The 20,547-nt window shown below is 42.8% G+C and overlaps 1 protein-coding gene across 1 annotated transcript in view; it reads left to right on the top strand.

Annotated features, from left to right (window-relative positions):
* The first annotated feature begins 923 nt into the window (after nt 1-923).
* The window catches only part of tent4b (terminal nucleotidyltransferase 4B), a 58,484-nt gene continuing 38,860 nt past the window's right edge, over nt 924-20,547 (top strand). Inside the window, exon 1 of the mRNA XM_079497892.1 lies at nt 924-2,054. Within this exon, the coding sequence (XP_079354018.1) occupies nt 1,411-2,054 (644 nt within the window). The 5' untranslated portion in view covers nt 924-1,410. The remainder of the gene's footprint in view (nt 2,055-20,547) is intronic.

Below are 20,547 nucleotides of genomic sequence, written 5' to 3'. Positions count from 1 at the left end.
TCTCAGAGGAAAATACGATACGTTTTACTCCTATTATATGAGAACTTTAGTTACTTTGTAGATTACAAAACACATAATCACTACAGCCATATTTGTCCATTTGAAAATAGCAAATACAATCTCACAATGTGCTGCAATGTGACACATTGTGAGCTTGTAGATCAGCCTGCAACTGAACAAATACTAAGCAATGTTTAAAAATGTAATTCCTTTTCCCAGGGAATCAATTTAAACCACAATTAATTCAAACCAGTTGTACTTAAGTTCTAGCCTACCTAAACATGATTCTTGACTGAATCTCTGAAGTAAATATCCATATTTAAATGTAATGTAATTTCTATTTGTTACCAAGTCACGTCTAGCTTGCCTTCCTTAATAGATTTTTACAATGTATTCTTTGGAGAAAAAAATATAAAAATACAATCTACCCATATTGATAACATAATCAATCAGTGGTTACATAACCTAATCTTGCGTAACCGCTTTCCCCCACATAGGGTACATTTTTACCTTTAATAATGCATGTAATGTAGCAGAACAGCATCAAACATTAAGAGGTTACATTAGCATAATTGTATGACTTAAATATAATGAAATTTGACAGTAAACCCAACACATTATTGAACTCTGGGAATTTCATTTGTGCCTATTTTATTACATTGACTATGTTTTTATTAATATTATTGTAACACCTCAATCATAGACGTTGCGCTTTATTCTTTCTATTGGTTGAAAATAGATCTACAAGCTCACAATACGTCACGGGCGTGACGAGTAGTGAGCTTGCGGATCTGCTATTTTCCTGCCATAGAGTAAAGTTACGACAAGAGTTGTAACTTGTAACTCTGTCTTACGCTATGGCTCTGGCTGAGCAATTTTTTTGAATTCTTTTTTTCCTATTGGTTGATGCGCCTGCGCAGTGCGGGTCGTGTGGTGCTGCTCGTGCTCCGCCATTGAGGGATGGACCCGACCGTGTGATCAGGAGGAGTCAGGGTCAGTAGCTCCTCCACGCTCACACAGCCACTGAGCCGCCGCGGACAACACGTTTTCTACCTCTACAGTCTCTTATTTGTATGTACTTCTGGATCCTACCCCTTCCTCAACATAACATCCTTCTAACAGCCTCCTCGGTGTATCGGACATCGGGGTCTACTTATTATTTCCAGGGATCGGTCGTTTAATTCAGCCGGCAGCATCCCATTCTCCTGAATAAGTAACGGGGCTCACACGCACACACAGATCCTTTAGCTCTAGCATTATCACCGAGGCTAGGTTAGGCTAACGAGGCTAGCTTGGGCTATCTTCGCCGCTAGCAGCAGCGTTGCCCTGCCCGCCCGGGGGCGGCGGTGTGGTGTTGCCTTGCCTCATTGGCCCCAGCCAGCCTGGTTCGGCTTGGTTTTTGGTTCGTTGATGGATCCGAGGATCGCCTGGTTTCAGCCAGAACAACGGGGACCTGCTAACAACCTGTGGATGCAGATCTGGGAGACCACACAGGGGCTAGGCTATCTACATGTGAACAACAACAATTACACGTCCTCCTCCGGTGGTTCTGGTTCTTCTCAGTCTGGCCTGAAGTCCAACATCAACGGGACATCTTCGGTTACCCCCTCCATCACCTCTTCATCCTCCTTTGGCAGCAGTAGCAGCAGCAAACACGGAGCTGTCAACTCCACCGGCAGCAGCCACAGTGAAGCCGCCTCCAGGCGGTGTCAGGGGATGTCGACGCCGGGGGGCTCGATGGGGGACAACAGTGCGGTGGTCGTGGAGCAGTTGAAGCAGCAGCGAGACTACATACCGCTGGAAGCCAACAACAACCACAACCTCCACCACCGAGGCGGAGGAGGGGGACTTCAGCATGGCCATGGTGGCGGGGTCGCGGTGGTCTGGAGGGGGGTGTCATCGTCGGACATTGCGGGGGGACAGCAGCACCCCAACAAAAGGAAAAGGGACAATAAGGCCAGCACGTTTGGTTTCAACAGCAGCCTGATCTCCGGCTACGCCTCCTACATCGGCACCCCGTGGAAAGCCAGGAACTACTCAGAGGGGATAGTGGGGTAAGGATCTGCTGACATGAAATGTCTGTTTGAAAGTCAGTGCACTGAACACTGGTTTTCAAACTTTTACACCAAAGGGACCGCCCCAAGTGGCCGCGCCTCGCGGACCCCCATCTTTAAATGTGTGACAGGGAGCCCCATAACACGGTTTGTGGTGTTAAAATGTAAAGCAAGGGCTTACCGGTTACCTGATTTTGATGCTGCTATATTAGTATATTAACTTCATTTTGCCGGGGAGTCGGGACCCTTTTGAAGTTCCTCAAGGACCCCTGGGGGTTGAGAACCACTGCTCCAGAAGAAGCTTGATCGAAGTCAGAGCTACTCAAACATTCCCTTTTAAAACGCCTCAAATGTGCTTTCACACATAGGCATGTGTTTGGTCCACACAGTAAAAGCCTAACTCATTGTACAAAATGTACACTCAGAGGTGCAAATAGAAATATAGATCGATAAACACTCAGTATTTGACTGTACATTTCAGAACATACATCCAGCTTCACACCGAGGTGTGAAGTATTTGTATGAACTTTAATAGCAAAGTGTAGGAGAAATAGTGAGTACTCCAGTCACTCCACTAGTTAGACCACATGCACGTCCATATTTGGCTTGCCAGTGCAATGTCATTGGCGCTGAGCCCTCCTTCACAACGTGCTGGAGTAGTGTGACGTTTTAGTCAATGTGGTGACCACTAGTGTTTCAGCTTCTAGCTGACCCTAGTGATGGAATGTACACCGCTTGTACACTGCCTGGGTTTGCTGCCCAACATGTGTCCTCTCAGCCCATGATTTCTCTTCTCGAAGTCGAAGAATAAAAATAGGATGTAAGATATGAGCATGCCTTTATGCCTTATGTCACAGCCAAGACATTACATGAGTACTAGAATGCCCTTCCTTGATTTGTTCCCCACCGTGATTACTAGAAGTACCAAGATAATTATGTCATCTGGTTATTCAAGCAACAAAATGCTAACACAGTGAATATTAATAGTGTTTTTAAGCCACATTTGAAGACATTCCTTGAGTGATAATCTACTGTGAAGTTAAGCGCTCTCACTTTTTACTTTCAAGTGAACATGTTTGTTGGAATACCTTACTTTAATAGGATATGTGATAATGTCCCAAGGCCACAACAGTATTGTTACTTGAATTAAATGAGCAGAGCCAGAGGCAGGTCACAGGTGAAATAGTTGGATGGAACCTGTTTGTTCTCCTGCATGATGCTGAGAGAGAACCATTGGACAGAAAGTACTGCTGTACAAAATTGTACCTAAGTAAAAGTGCTCAAATTTTCGAGATTATCAAGCTCTTTCCAAAATAGCAGATGTACAAGCTCACACGGCAACATTGTAGTTCGGAATTTTTTGAATAGTCAAAGTATGACAGAGAGGGAGGAGTATGTTATGTGGTGTGGGAGGTACAGACGTTTTATTTATTACCAAACTAAAAGTACTCACATTTTCAGAAAATAGAAGAATATAAAATAGAAGCTCATAACCTGTCACATTGTAGATTTTTTCTTCAAACATTAGAAATACACAAAACAAAAGCGACAGAGCCATTGACGGTCACATTATTAATGCTTCATCAATATCTGTGAAAATAATCTGGATTATTTTGATAATCCGATCCGATACCGATATGGCATTTATATGGCCGATTTCAATATGCTACCGATTGTATCGTGCATCACTAATTAGGGGTTCCGAGTCTTGCTCAAGGACACTTTGACACTAACTCTGGGGAAGCCCGGGATCGAACCGGGAACCTCATGGTTCCAATCCGGCTGCTCTACCTGCCACTCTATCCCTGAGCCACTCCCGTCCGCTAGTAGAAGTAGCACAAATTGAAACTAAAGTAAAAGTACCTAAAATTGTACTGTGCATTGTAAGCACTTGTACTAGTACTTGAGTAAATGTACTTAGTTACTTTGCAATGACTGACAGGATATGCATCACCAGTACCAATTACTACAGTGCAGGGACATGGGTTGATATTAATGGTTTTAACTCAAAATGTATACATCACACAGTTTAGATTTTTGGATTAAATCTGAGAGCAAAGCCGTGCAAACTTGGTGATGTAAATAGTGTAGAGTAAAAATTGCATGTTCATGGAATGTGAATCTACCGTGTTTCTTGTGTCTAGGTAGCTCAATAGGAAAAGCACTTGTCTCTGAACCACAATGTCGTGGGATCGAATCCTGGCATAAGTAGTCTCGCGTAGCCAGACAACTATTCCACAATCTCTGAATTCAGAATCATTTTGAGCAACTCAACTATGAAGTTTATTTGATGCCTTCTGACACACCCCATTTTCATGAACTTGACGATAATGTCCCACATTCTGGGGCCCATTTTTAGCCTGCTAAACTTTTTTTTTCCCCCTAGGAAAATGTTAATATTCCACAAACAACTTTATCTTATCAGCTTGGACTTGCCTTCTCTTAGTGAGTGTGGTCTTGTTTTATGCCTGTTTATGAGCTTTTCTACAGGACATCATGTCTGATATCACAATCACTGTAATCACATTCACCTCAGCTGCATGTACAATACATGTACAGGCTGTGTATTAATTAACTTGTCGTTGGTTCATGCCCCCCCCTCCACCTCCACCACAACCACACCACCGTGCCAATATAACCCTCATACTGTATCTTCAGTATGTGTGGGGATTGGTTTAAAGGCCCTTTAGCTGTTGGATGTGTAGATTTTCCTTCATAATTGTTTTGCACACCCTTTCTGCCTAACAAGTGCAGGCAAGCAATGTACTGAGCCTAGAGCGTACTAGTCTTGGCTTATCCTCATTTATAGTAATATTGAAGGCCTGTGTTTGCATTAGGACATTCCTCAGTGATTATGTCCACTAATACCACAACCTGAAGCACATAGACCCCTTTTCCACCGGTTGGTTCCCAATGGGAACCGGTTCAGTTCTTTTTGGTTCTTAGTCCATGAGCCAGAGCTCCAAAATTGGAACGTTATTAATTATTTGAGTGTGCAAAACTATACCTATATTAAATTGTTTATAGGATCAATATAAGTAAATTAATATATGATAACCCTTCCACTGTAGTAGCTTTTTGTTGCATATTTTCATTTATTGTATTACATTTTTGAGTGGTGAAAACCACTCCTACAACTGGCTTTGTTAGTCTGTCTGTGCTCAAAAAATGAGCATGGTTGCTATGGTCACCCAGTTCACACGGGTGTGATTTCATTACGTCAGACATTACGTCAGACCACAGCTGATCAGTCTATATAAGACCTTACACCACTCAGTTCACACGGGTGTGATTTTTTTTATATATATTTATATAATACAATAAATCATTGTCTTCATGTAAATCATCAACTGGGTAAGTTTCATGGTGCTAACAATCTAATATAGGTATGGTTTTGCCCACTCAATTAATAATTAACGTTCCAATTTCATGGATTAAGAACCAAAAAGAACTGAACCGGTTCCCATTGGGAACCAACCGGTGGAAAAGGGGTCATAGAGCCCTGATGATCAGATCACAGTAAGGCACTACAACTCTTTCCCCTTGATATTCACTAGTACCAGCTATTAATGCTCAGCACAGCAGCTTTGCTTTACTATACTGCCTTTACGAAACTGATACTTTTCTGCTGACTACTATCCAGACTCAGAGTCCAGACCATTATCCAATACTTCAATGAGAACTCACAGCCCGCTGTTCTTGAAAGTATTTTTCACTTGTTTTTAATCTCAGTCTCATAGAAGGAACATTTCACTGCCTTGTTATCTGAGACGCATGCTGGGAGAGGGAAGCTAATGGGAACGTGATTACCATCCAAATGTATTTTCCTTTCCAGTGCGATTTAACCGACAAATCGTTTATACTCAAGCTCACAGAAAGTCACGTAGGGATTGTCTTTCATTTGCTCTTTCGCTACAGAAGTAGAACACAAAACCTTTGCAGCAGGAAGTGAAAAGGGGCGAAGGTAGTAGAGGAAGTAAAGAGTAAAGTAGCTTTTCCTTGGGGAAAGTGAACTTGGCCCTGCAAGGTTGGCTGTCAGAGTGGAGGGAGGCCCCGTCTTTTGCCCATGGAGATTGATTCGTGTCCCATGTTTGTGTGAGCAGCCTGTGGCCCTTCTTTTGAACAACAGTGGCTCAGCCCAGAACGTCCTAATAGGCAAGCGGAGGCCCGCCTCTTGGTGGAAGCGAACCAGTGTTGACATGCTGCACGGCACCTAGCCCTCCCCCTCAAAACAAACCCAGCCCATCTGGGAAAGAAGCCAGCGCTCCTTCTTTATGATGTCATTCAGACTCTGTCCAATCAGACGTGGAGCTCCTAAGGGAGTGCTTCCACCTCGTTTACAGTCATGCAAAGCATTTTTCCCCTCAGCTTTTCTTCTCTATATGGGAACAGAATGTCACTGTAAGTTATGACAGCTGTGTGGCGTATTCCTTCTCCTTTGAACCCTGGGTTTGTTCTGTTTATTCATAGAGGCTCTTGTTACTGGTTAGATATCTTTGTCCAAAAAGAAATCCACTTTCCAAGTGGATTCAAACTTAGATGTCCGTTTTAGTTTTAATGGATTCCCACTGTGAAAATGAAATGACCAATACTTTGTATAAAATCAGCAATAGTCGTGTGTGTGTGTGTGTGTGTGTGTGTGTGTGTGTGTGTGTGTGTGTGTGTGTGTGTGTGTGTGTGTGTGTGTGTGTGTGTGTGTGTGTGTGTGTGTGTGTGTGTGTGTGTGTGTGTGTGTGTGTGTGTGTGTGTGTGTGTGTGTGTGTGTGTGTGTGTGTGTGTGTGTGTGTGTGTGTGTGTGTGTGTGTGTGTGTGTGTGTGTGTGTGTGTGTGTGTGTGTGTGTGTGTGTGTGTGTGTGTGTGTGTGTGTGTGTGTGTGTGTGTGGGGCGCGTTTCTAAATGGACACTTAACACCCGGTTATATCGTTACTGTCGGGTGGGAACTATGTCCAAAATAGCCGATCTAGGAGATATACAAGGTTTCTTCCCGACAGAGACAATAATCTGATCTACACAATCTTCATGGTATAATGTTTAAAGCGTAAACGCTGTTGCTCAGCCAGGAGCAGCAGTAGTTCTTCTGGCCTAGACCAGTGTTGAAATGTCCCAGCAGCAGCACTCATAGGATAAGGAAACGTGTGTGGCTGACATGCGATGCTGGCTCATGGCTTTCATGAAGTGACTGTCATGGCACTTTTGTGACAACTCTGTCTGACGTCGGAGCCACGTGTGTGTGTGGGGGTTCTCTCTTCTGACTTTGCACCCCACTGACTGTTTTTTTACCCAGCCGTTTGACAGCAGTACATGTCTAATACAAGCACTTTGTTCATACAACTAGGTTTTGATGTTCAAGCTGAAAATGTGTCACTTAGCAATGCGTTTTTAGCTTGTAAATCTGCTATTTTTGGCAAATGCTCCCCCCCCCAGAATAGGCATGACTGGAGTTCAGGTGGTTAAACATTTTGGCAGACTTTGAGGGCTCTCTTTTTCTCTGTGTGTGCTCTCGTTTTGCATTTTCTCTCCCTCAGTCTCTTATTATTTTGTCTCCACTCTCTCTCTCTCATTCTCTGTTGGCTGTCTGGCTGTCAGCCAAGCTGTGTAAACCTATGAGGTCTGTCTGCAGTGCACGCTGGGCCCTTTGGACTGTAGGCTCTTTGAATAGCACGTGTGAGTGTCTCTCTGTAACCTAGCCTTCCCATGTGCTGCCAGACAGGAATGTGTTCAACCCCCCTCGCTCCCCGCACCAATGGGAATCCTCGAGCCACCGGAGTCCAGACCAATGTAGTCAGCAAAGCTACATAGCATTCACAATGATCATCTTATTTCTTGGATTGTTCCTTAACTTCCTTTTACGTTCATTGTCCTTTGACAGTGTGTACTATGCTATGGCATGCTGAAGGAATATCACATTTGAGATGGTTTGTGTAACGTGTTCTTTATTAACCTGCAATCCTATAAACATTTCAGTTATTAGCAGCTATTTTCATCATGTTCTGCATCAAGGGAAAAGGAACCGATGCAGGGTAGGACTGCCTGCAACGGTTGACTATATTCTTAGCGTGTTTTATACAGTATATATCAACAGTAACACATTGACGTAAAAAGTTGAATGTTTTTTTTATAATTGACTAAATAGTATATAGCTGATCTGCAAGCTCGCATTGAGTTGCCTAGTGACATGTTGAGCTCACAAATCTGCTTATTTTGCTAAATTGATTTGATTAAATTTCCATTTCAATTAAATTGATTTGTTTGTTTGTTTGACTATTGCACCCCTAATTCAGTGACTTGCCAGGTTATTAAATATATATATATAACTTTAAAATAAAAAACATTTAACTTAACAAAATAAAGTGTGCTGGTCTGTCAGCAGTGATGTGTAGATAGGGTTGCCCACCCTCCAGTTCATTGATGAAATATTAATGGATTAGACATCTGAGAGACATTGACACCTCACGCTCAGTTTGCGGTTGACCTCCTTTTTTTTTTAAGGGTTAGGGAAAATCACACCCGTGTGAACTGAGTGGTGCAACTCCCCTCTCCCCCTGCACCCCCCCCCCTCTCTCTGTCATTAGCAGGCAACAGTGCAGCACTATCTCTCTCTCTGTTTCTGGCACAACAGCGCCACTTTTGCCCCTACTGGTAATCATAGTCACATAGGTGAACCAACACATAGGTGAACCAACACAGGTTAACACGGACATTGCTGTTCCTTGGAGTGGTTGCACCACTCAAAAAAGGACAGTGTGTACTATGTTGTACCCCTCCTCACCCCCCCTCCATGATGTCAGGATATACCCTTCCTGGTAGCTGTAAAGACAACAATGTCACATGACACTTCACACCCCTGTATCCTCTTTTATTGTGTTAGTAATCAAAAATGGGCCCTAAGGAAAAAATGGTACAACATACAGTAGTTTAAATGATAATGTAGAACACATTGTCATAGAAATGTATGACAACATCTATGTTAGATATAGAGTATAGATATAGAGAGGAAGTTGAATTTTCACCTTTCCAAAATGTAACTGCATGCGTATCGTACCTATTTGGGCATGTCATTAAAGGCTAACGTTGTGCTTAAACAGGAGAACATTTGGTGAAACTAGCAGATATATAAGATCATAGCCATGCAGGCTATGGGATGTATTGTAGTTGCGGCGCGGTCCATTAGCCCGGTCCCGGATGGATGTGGATTATGTGGGTGTATATAGTCAATTTGTATTTAGTACAGAAGTTTTTGTGGGGTGTTTTCTTTCAGTAGTACAACCTGGGTTCTTAGTAATGCACATGCACCATTAGGCAACAATACCGTAGGTTATATTGACACATAATACAGCTGTTTGTTGTGGGAAAAAGCCAGCCAGAGTGTGAAGTGTAGTGAATGGGGATGCCTCACAGATGAAGTGCAGCGGTAGTGAATGGGGATGCCTCACAGATGACGCGGGCGTGAAGGTGCCTGTGTTTTGGGACACGCTTTGGAACACCGGGCCTGCATGCGTGCGGCGTGCCTGCTTGCTAGCTGCCACTGCACACCGTTTTATTTCTGTCTTTCGCCTGGACGGACTGCAGTATTTATAGACGGCTTCTGTTCGACCAAGGGGCCTTTTAAGCGAGCGGGTTCGCTGGGTTCAACAGAGTGACCCTTTTAGTAAGAACTCCGAAAGATTATTTCCGAGTACGAGCCTTGAATCTGAGGACTGCCATGTGCTACTGGAGCTACTGCAGTCACAGTGACAACCCAACATTTAATGATTAACCCAAGATCACCAGCAATTTACATTCAGGATAATAGTGCTATGCAAACATGACAAGACATTTATTTCATCCTATAATGCACGTGGCCTCCCCTGTTCAGCCTTTAGCTTTCGATAGTAAGTTCTAGATTGTTAACAAAGCTGCAAGTCTCACAGTGGTGTTCAGTGGCAAAGCTGCACACTAGCATACAGGACAATTGAGACGGCTGCATTGTCAAACTGGTCTTGTCTAGTGCTTGCTTGGATAGTCTGTCCTTTGGTCAAATGGAAAGGTGTGATCTTAAGTAAAAGTATCAATACTGAAACATAAACATACAAAGTACAAAAGTAGAAGTAGAAAGTACTACTGATTATGCAGAATGTCCTGTTTCACAAGTTTTCACTTATATTACACAGTATTTGGAAAATAGCAGATCTACAGGCCCACACAATGTGGTTGAAGTCGTTACTGTATGTTTTGTAATGATAATCAAAATCTTAAAATGAACTAGTAGTAACTAAAGTGGTCAAATAATTGTAGTGGAGTAAAAGTACAATATTTGTCTCTGAGATGTAGTGGAGTAGTATCCACCTGTTTCCCAAGGAGCTTACTGGGGCTCCTTGTTGTGTGTGCTTCACTTCCTCCACATTTCCTATTATTTTGTCACAGCCAGTGTTGCCATGTCTGCTTATTATAAGCGACCTTTGGCTTAGTTGCTGGTTGTGTTTTTTGGGCTTGTTTCTAAAGTGTAGTTGCTTAATGCTTATTTGGGCTTGTTTCAAAGTAGGCTAGTTGCTTATTTGGCTTGCTTCCTAATGTTGTTTAAACCAGTGGTTCCCACATTTTTTCACGTCAAGGAAAATAGTAGCCCCTTTCGGGACCCTCAGTTACGTTTCTGAATTTTGGCCGACAGTAGCCCAGGGTCCCAGAGTGGTTATTCCACTCTTCATGGGATGCAGATGTACATACCCTCCGTTGCATAAGATGCATAAAGCGGCTATAGGAGACAATGGAAACGTGGGAGAAACTGCATTAACTGCATTAATTAAGTATTTTTCTTTTTTTGAAGTTGTGGCTTCTCTGAAATTCTCACTTCCCATGTCCCGCCTCCCAGTGACGACACAACGGCTTTATAAACATCCTGCATGCACGCGGTCGGCCAATCAGAGGCAGTAACTAGGACATGCAGCTAGCCAGTCGCCGCTCAGAAGGCGGTACAATGGGAAGTCAATAAGGAAGTCAAGGAAGTGAGGAAGAGACAATTTCAGAGAAGCCAAAATTAAAAAAAAAAGATGAAAAATACTTAACAGCATCATAAAAAAGTGCCCTTCTGGGCACAGGTCTCCACCAGGAGGATAGGACTGTGTGAGATGTTTGGCAAAATGTTTAGGAGTAATATAAACATGTTTGCCTTTGATGGCAATTGGATGATTTGAGGCATTTTGTTCCAAAAATGTGTTTTGCAAAAATCAACCTGTTGGTGGCGCTATAACAGGCCAATGTGAAAAGGGTGGGATATATTCCTCAGCCTAGTAAGAAAATGTGTGAAAGATTTCACGTAAATTGCATGCTGCGTTCATGATTTGAGGCTTTTGTTCAAAATGGGGCAATCTTGCAAACTGTGAAAGCCAATTATAGCCAATTAGGATGGAATATGAAATATCGGACAGATCCGACTTGAGCACATGACCATAGAGATACTGTGTAACGATTTGTGAGATTTTTGGACAGAATCTGGAGGAGTAATATCAAAAAATGTGTTTTACAAAAGTTGGCCTCCTGGTGGCGCTATAAAAGGCAGATGCGGAAAATGCAGGTCAAAGGTTTGTCCTTGGCCTCTAGGGAGTGTGCATGCAACGTTTCACGCAGATCGGTGCAGTTTTAGATAAAAATGTGAAAAGCTGCCTCATGGTGGCGCTATAACAGGCCGTTCTGGAAAATGCAGGGCAGAGGTTCATCGTTGGCATCCAGGGAGTGTGTGTGCAAAGTTTGGCATCGACCGGGTTAACGGTGCCGGAGATTAGCTGGTAACGGACGGACGGAAGGACGGACACACGGACGGACAGAGTGCAAAACATACTCTCTCCCCATGCCTTCGGCCTGGTGGAGACAATAACTTAGTTCTTCACTAATCCCTCATTCATATTTTAGTCTAGATTTATATTTAGTTTTTTGTGTTTGTCAGTGAAAAAAGGTAGTCGATTGTTTTTGTCATAGTTTTAGTCCAAGAAATGAACACTTCCCCATTTCCAGCCCAGAGTTTTTCCCACTGTGAGTGGGACAGGTGGTCAACAACAAACAGGATCCTCAACATGACAACGGGCCAACGGTAGTTCCTTGGCAAATGCCAGAATAAAACTCATTGTCTCCCGAGTCCCGTATACAGTACATAGTAATACAGTCAAGCCCCTAGCAAGTTAGACATTTGTAGCACATTGTGTATGAATACATGCATCGTCATGATGATGAATGCCGCTGGCTCCAGGTTGACTCATTGAACAATATGTTTGCATTGGGACTATTTGCAGTTCATTCATCTACTATATTATGTGACTGTTGTTGTTACTAGCACCTCACTATCATAGGCATGGCCAGGTCCCAGCCTCGTTTTTACCAAGTGCTCTCATACACCACTTGTTGGATGTGTTTATTTAAGTTGGGAGTGTCGTGTACCCTGGAAGATCACGTTCAACTAGTTGACTAGACTTGAACTTTCTCTTGACCAATCTACTCAACCAAAATAAATTGCCCATCCCTACCCTAGTAATGGTCTAGACTCTAAGCCTTAATCTGTGATTTCTTCACCTGTGGAACCGCAGGAAATTAAAAATGTTACTAAAACATCATATGTTACATATCTCTGCTGTTGGGAAGAAACCACCTAACTCCAATTATTTTTGGAAATTAGGATATATTTTTCAGAAAATGAAAAACACAACATTTTCAGGAAATGAAGAAAACCTTGACAACAAAGCAATACTGCCTCATCAAAGTTGGTTCTGTGACTTTATATATTGTCAATTATTTGCATGAGAGGGGGAGAGGTGGTGGTGGAGTTAGCTGTTTTGCGTGCTTGTGTGTGTGCATGCGGTGGTGGGGTGCTCCTTTCATACTGTTTCACAAATCACACAGTAGGATTTAGGCATTAAAATACAAAAATCACTTATGAGATTAATCCATGTGCACCTTTTGAGCGGTAGGTAGCACGGTATCGTAGGCCTCAGCAGTCCGATGCGACAGTAACCTGGTTTTCTCACTACTAGCCTACCTAGCAGATGGCCCTGCTACACATGAAGGCACTTCTGCACGACAACCACCCCCCCCCCCTCTCTCTCTCTCTGTGTTACCGGATTGTGCAAGAGAAAAAAGCAACTAGGTCTTACGGCTGTCACCATTACAAATTTAAGCTGATGATTAATTGTCACACAAACAATTGCGTTTTTTTGCATTGAACAATGGAACGTTACAATTTGTATTTCTGTTTGCCTGGTATTCATTTAAAAGTTTGGCTTTGGTATTAATCACAAATTGCACAGGTCAGGGCAGAGATATGACAAATAACTTAGGAGGAAGGAGCATTCAGTGATTTGGAAAAACCCCAGGTCCGCCCCGGTAACAAAATGTGCACATGCACACACTACAGTGGTGGGACACGCGACAGGCCAACAGCACACACACCAAGGCCTGCCCCAGCTCGATCATGATTGGCGGAAGGCCCCTCTCTATCCTGATTGGATAGGCTGGGCCACCTAGCCAAAAACAAAATCTAAGGTTTTTTTCACCCCAGGGGTTAACTGGGGACAGGGAGGAACTGGTGAGCGCACACTATAGTAGGGAGGATTATCACAACAAAACAAAAAAAGAAGTGATATTTGAATTAAGTGAAATCACTGAATATACCTTTAAATGTACAAAGAAATCACTGACATTTAATAATGTTTTATACTTCTTTCCAAAAAATTTACAAAATCGTTGACCTACAAGCTTACAACACGTGATGAAGTGACGTGTTGTAAGCTTGTTATTATAGCCTGCTATTTCTGCTATTTTTGAAAAATATTTTAAAATGTATAGACATTATTTCAACATGGAAATTATTGACGTTTTTAAGTAATTGCGATTATCTCAAATAATTGCGATTTATGTAATAATTGTGACATGCCTACTAGGTCTATGAAAACAAGCCCAAAAGAAGCAACGATAGGCCACATGAGCATCGGAAATTTGACAATAGCGGATCTACAAGCTTTTACAATGCGTCACGATGTGGTGCATTGTGAGCTTTTGATCTGCTATTTTCATATTTTTAGAGTCCTCGGACAAATACATTAATTTGGTGTTCCTTGACTTGAGAACCACTGGTATGAACAACATTAGGAAGAAAGCCCAAAATAATAGAACACACAATCAATTATTCCATCAAAGCAAATATTATAAACAATATTAGTTTGCCTCTTCTACAAAAAAAAGAAAAGTTACTTTTCAATGACTGTAATCAAATAGTCTTGTGAGCTTGTAGAGCTGCTATTTTACACATGGCAAAAATAGGAATTGATTACTTTTTTAAACTTTGAATTATCGATTGTTCAATGAAATCGATTAGTTTGTCTCAGTACGGGCAACCACTATTATTTGAAATAATCACAATTTCTTTCATATTTTAAAATAATAGCAAAAATAGCTAATTATGTCACATTGCTTACAATATTTTGAAAGTATGAAATGATCAAATATGTATAGTCATTTATTTTAATTCTTTATATGTAAGTGTATTGTATGACAATGAATACATGTCCAGAATGATGGTGACAGTCCCTAGTTGTTAGGTTTCCCTAACACAGAAATGAAAGCTGTTGTTAGCGAGTTGTTAGGTTTCCCTAACACAGAAATGAAAGCTAGCTATTCGTGCAGAAATGAAACCTAAACTCAGTGGACTGAAGCCACTGATCTCGTCGGACGTAGAAAAGATTCACACTGTTTGCAAGCAACTTTACAGAAAAACCAACCCAACGAACGTCAATTATAATAAGCAGACATGGCAACATTGCGAGTCTCTCTCATGCTATCGCTCTTTCTCTTTCCTTCAATCTGTTCCTTCATTTTTCTCCATGTATGTTGTCTTCTATTCTGTTCCCCTGGCTCTCTGTATCTCTGTCTGTATCTGTCTATCTCTGTATCGGTCTATCTCTGTATCTGGCTCGCTATGTGTCCCTCTCAGTATGTAATTTGTCTCTCTTGTTATCACTCTGCCACTTCTCTCACCACCAGCCAGCACCCTCCTCCTCCCTCCCTCCCTCAGGACCGCCATACAAGATTTGTGTAGCTAAAATGTTTCAAAAAACATATTCCAAATATACCGTAATGTATTTCCCCCCCCCAGATCTACAAGCTCACAACGCGTTGAATTTGGACGCGTTGTATGTCGGGGGTTAAACATGTAAAACGTTTTTTGATGCTATATTATGAACTTATTTGTGTGTGTGCGCGTGTGCGTGCGTGCGTGCGTGCGTGCGTGCGTGCGTGCGCGCGCGCGACCATGCAAACTAGTTGCTGCTTTTAGGGCTTGTCTTTCATGGACCTTTTTTGCTTTTTTCTCTCACACAATCTGGCAACTCTCCCTCTCTCCTCCAGCCCCAGTATTTACAGTATATTAGCTCATGGTCCTTCCTCCATAGCTCTCCTCTCAGCCTGTCATCTCTCCCCCCTCTGTGGCTGGCTGGCTTCCCACACAAGCCTGTCCTCCTTTATGCTTTCCAGCACTACAAGCCTGGCTTACTAGCAGCCACTGCCTGAGAGACGGCTTCTGTGGGAGGGAGGCAGAGCACGCTGAGAGTAGTAGGGGATTACATAACAACCGTATGATATAGGCTGTGGCAGATTAGAGATTATACGATAAACTGTGGTGCCAAGGGTCCATGTCGTTAGTTACTGGCTGGCCTCGCAGGCCTGTGCACAACGGCTCACCTGTAATTACATTGGAGGAGGAGGTAGCTGTAGTTTCTGTCCTCCCAGCCCTGTTTGACTTCTTGGTGTGACTTAACCACTTTTACCCCAACATCCTTAACAGGCCTGCAATTACCGCAGCATAAACAGCCACTGACTGTATTGATACTGTGAGATTTGACTTGACTGTTGGCTCTGTACTTGTAAAAAAGGTCCCTAGTCCCTACAAAGATGTGGCGACCCCCGTAGGTGCCCCAGACCCCCAGTTGAAGACCTGTGTTGTAGTGAATGAAACTGACCCCAAGGGAGTGGGAGAAAGAGACAAAGTGGCTGTGTTGTCAACATGGCTGCAACTCAATTAGTTTCCGCTCTGAGCAGTTATTCTTTTGATGACTTTTCAATGACTGTAATCAAATAGTCTTGTGAGCTTGTAGAGCTGCTATTTTACACATGGCAAAAATAGGAATTGATTACTTTTTTAAACTTTGAATTATCGATTGTTCAATGAAATCGATTAGTTTGTCTCAGTATGGGCGACCACTATTATTTGAGATAATCACAATTTCTTTCATATTTTCAAATAATAGCAAAAATAGCTAATTATGTCACATTGCTTATAATATTTTGAAAGTATGAAATGATCAAATATGTATAGTCATTTATTTTAATTCTTTATGTAAGTGTATTGTATGACAATGAATAAATGTCCAGAATGATGGTGACCGTCCCTAGTTAGGTTTCCCTAACACAGAAATGAAAGCTAGCTATTCGTGCAGAAATGAAACCTAAACTCAGTGGACTGAAGCCACTGATCTCTGATGCTCCAGTATGTCTCCACTAGGGCTTCACCACCACACTGACAACAAAGGGTTTCCACACAGAATGCAGGCACCCCTCCTGATTCCAATTTCAGTGTGTGTGTGTGTGTGTGTGTGTGTGTGTGTGTGTGTGTGTGTGTGTGTGTGTGTGTGTGTGTGTGTGTGTGTGTGTGTGTGTGTGTGTGTGTGTGTGTGTGTGTGTGTGTGTGTGTGTGTGTGTGTGTGTGTGTGTGTGTGTGTGTGTGTGTGTGTGTGTGTGTGTGTGTGTGTGTGTGTGTGTGTGTGTGTGTGTGTGTGTGTGTCAATAAACTTAACTCTAAACATTACCATAACGTTTTTAAACATAATTATAAATGAATTAACGTTCATGACATTTGAGGACCCCCTTAGTTGCTATATTGAGTATTGCTAGTTTTCCATGTCCACTAAGCAGGAGCAGCACTGTGTAGTACATCCTTAGTGCTAGCAGAATGAACCTCTTATACCTGCATGTGACCTGTCGCCAGTTGCAATTTCCTGAATCACACATTTCTTTCTTCCTTTTATTCCCCCCCCAATTTAGTTGTTGCCAACAACTCCCCTCTGTGTTTATAGTCCCTGTCACTGCCAACCCCTCTACTGTTTGCTCCACTGAGAATTGCAATTCTGAAACCTTTATTACCTCATAAAGACGAAACTGATACGTACCATAATATCCTACAGCATGTAATTAACATTGATATAAATTGGTCCCAGAGATTAACCTGACTCTGCCAGATTGCGGCAGTATTGAGTTCACAAGTTCCCTCCTCCTGCCTGCATCTGGGATCTCTCAGGCAGAAACGATGAACCGGAAGCAGCTGGACAACAATCTGATATCTCCATAAAACGTTCAAGTTGTAGTCTTGTTAGGTTGTGTTTACATTTGTGCTGTGGCACAGCTTCAATATGTCATCAGTCTCACGTTGATCCTGCCTCTAGCGGCTGCATATCGCTCCGGTCTGATTTTGTCCGGAGTACATCGTCTCTGCCTGAGAGACACCAGACTCCCTTCTGGCAGAATGCAAATGTTGTCCAGCAGGGGGAGTGGTTTTACCAGGCTACCCAGAGATAGAAATGCTATTAAATGGGGGTCCTTAGCCTGTTGCATATCAAACTGGGGGTCCTTGAAAAGAAAATGGTTGAAAATCACTGCTAGAGCTGTAAGAATCTTCTCTTATGGCGGTCCTTGGCATATCTTTTCAAACGGGGGTCCACAGGCTCATGAGTGTCATTTTGGGGGTCCTTGACAGGAAAAAGTTTGGGAACCACTGTTCACTGTTATCAGTTGACAAACATGAATGAAACCCTTCCGTGGTGTGCTCTGTGTGTTGCTTCGTGCAAGTATTTCTTCAGGCCCAGTGCCATCCAGACAAAAAGACGGAAGCCTCTCCTGGAGGCTGGACATGCATGTGTGTGTGTGTTCCCTCCCTCCCTGATGCTCTGTTATTGCAGCCTTAAGGCGGTGTACTGCAGACCCTACAGTGTGTGTGTGTGTGTGTGGGGGGGGGGGGGGAGTGGAAGCACAGCAGGGTGGGTGTGTTCACGTTGCAGTCTTTATCGCAGTGACTGAGCGTGACGGATACTGTCAGCCAGATCACCTATCGCTGCAGAGTCGCATTCTGCATGACATGCACACGGTATCGTGCATGGGAGGGCGGGTGGCTGCTTTTGTTGCCTTGTGAAAGAGAGTGAACGAAACAACTCAAGCATGCCAGTTTCTGGGTGTCACCTGTGCATTCGGAAGGATGCCTGAACTGAAGCCTGATTTATACTTCGTTATACGATGAGAAATTGCCAATCTATAAGCTCACGCATTGTGAGCTTATGTGTCGGCTATGTTAAGTCTGCAACGCCAGCATACGAGCCGTTAGAATGAGAATCAACTTATTTGTCATGTAGATGTCTGTGACATTGGTGCAGAGAGAGACTCATTGATGGGTATAGTAATCAGACGGGCACACACACACACACACACATACACCGATGCATGTGGACTTCAGTGCGAAAGGAACAGAGCAGCGCGACTGACCCGACTGATACAATGAATGAATGGGAGCGTAGATCACATTTATGACTCTACAAATATTGCCCTCGGCAATGAGTCACTTTGTGCGTTCCGTTCAACATTGTGACTCTAGTGTCACCGCCTCCCCTCCCCAGTCAGTCACTGAGCTATCTGGCAGAGTCATGAGCTGTCAGCTATGCTCGCATACCTCACCTCAGTCAGTCACCACACCTAGAATGCCTCGGAAAAATGAATTGGATGGAGAGCGGGTATGTCAGACCCTTCAAACAGGTCGTTTTGATGACACTCTTTGCAGTGGCGTGCACAGACATTTTGTGGGGCAGGTGCTCAAGTGAAAAAAGGGCAACCTTGTGCGGTGTGTGGAACCACCGGCTGCCTTAATTCAGAATTGATCGATGTCACAATGAATGGGCCACATACTGTACAATGATTAAACCAAAATAAAGTGAACAAACTGTACAAAAAAACGAACTTTCAAAAGGGCACATTGCTGTCCAGAGGGCAAAAGGGCAGGTGCACTTTCACCACTTAGTGTCTGTCTATCTCTTAGAGTATATATGAATAGAGACGTCACCGGATTTCTCCTCTCATCCACTTGCATTGAGTTGCTCACCCAGCGCATGAGGTGTTCCGGGTTGGAAACGTTGCATTCTGGGATTGCTTATAGGCCAGACGTGAACGCGCTGGGCCGTTGACTATCATTGCACGTGTTTACGTATGAAACATAGCGTTCACGTGTTATGGGCCCATAACGTGAACGTGCACAATGCATAATGCTGGCTCGAGCTGCAATAACAAATTCGGTCTTTTTCGCCTCAGAGTTTCCTCTCGGTTACGTCTCTTTATACTCTTAAGGTCTATTCTGTGCACGCCCATGACTCTTTGGATCTCGCCGCGACCACGCAATCACGTGGTTCATGTAGCGGCCATGCCTTTATAAACATCACCATATCAGTGTTGCCAGGTTTTATGAGAGATACGAGCAACCAACCAGGTCTGTGAACAGGTTTATTGTCTAATGTTTTAGAGCATTTTCATGTCAAAGACCCCAAAATTAATATAGGCCTATTGTTGTATTTGAAATGCCCTTCTCTAGAGACTATGGTCATTAATATGCATTACTGGCCATAAGGTAGATAAAATATGTTTTATGCAGTAGTATTCACGTAGCTGGGTTCAGTGTATATAGCTAATAATGGCAGGCAATACATGTCATTAAGGTCATGCTTAACACAGAATTATTATACAGAAACAAATACAGAAACAGAATACTTGCCCACAATGGCACAACTTACAATTTAACATTTTCCGTGTTTCTGACACATTCCATCTATGCTGTGTACACAATTGGGTAAAACTAAGGAAAGCATCTTCACATGGTCATAATCGTCTGTCGGGTGGATGTCCAAAACTGTTACTTTATAGCATTCCAGTTCAATAATAGCAACAATAGCAGATCGACAAACTCAAGTCAAAACTTGTCGCTTTGTGCAACGTTTTGAGCTTGTAGATTTTTGCTACCTTTGTGTGATGCTGCAGGATGATAAAGTAGATAGGATGGTAGGCATTGATTTATGGAAAAAACACACGCATACATATATGGAGATATTAGGTTTCTGCTACGATATCCTTGTCCTAACTCCTACGTCTCCAATAAACCATATCTACAGTTGGTGCTAGAAGAACTGAATGCTATTAATAGACTTTATAATGACCGCGTGTTGGTGTTTCATTCAGTATAATCAGGCTTAATGGAGAGAACAATGAGAAAAGTTTAGTTTTCAAAGATGGCTTAATAAAGTCTAATGTTGTCAAGTCCGCTGGCTTATTATAAGCGACTTTTGGGCTTGTGTTTCTGTAACGTCGCTTGTACATATTGGTGGTGGGGTTATTGTAATTTTTTTGGGGGGTGTAATTTTGCCTAAACCAGTGTTGAAGCAGGTCAATACAG

This window comes from Electrona antarctica, assembly GCF_951216825.1.
Source record: "Electrona antarctica genome assembly, chromosome: 3".
NCBI classification, from domain to species: domain Eukaryota; kingdom Metazoa; phylum Chordata; class Actinopteri; order Myctophiformes; family Myctophidae; genus Electrona; species Electrona antarctica.
The sequence above is the reverse complement of the archived record's forward strand: the minus strand, read 5'-3'. Positions and strand labels throughout refer to the sequence as shown.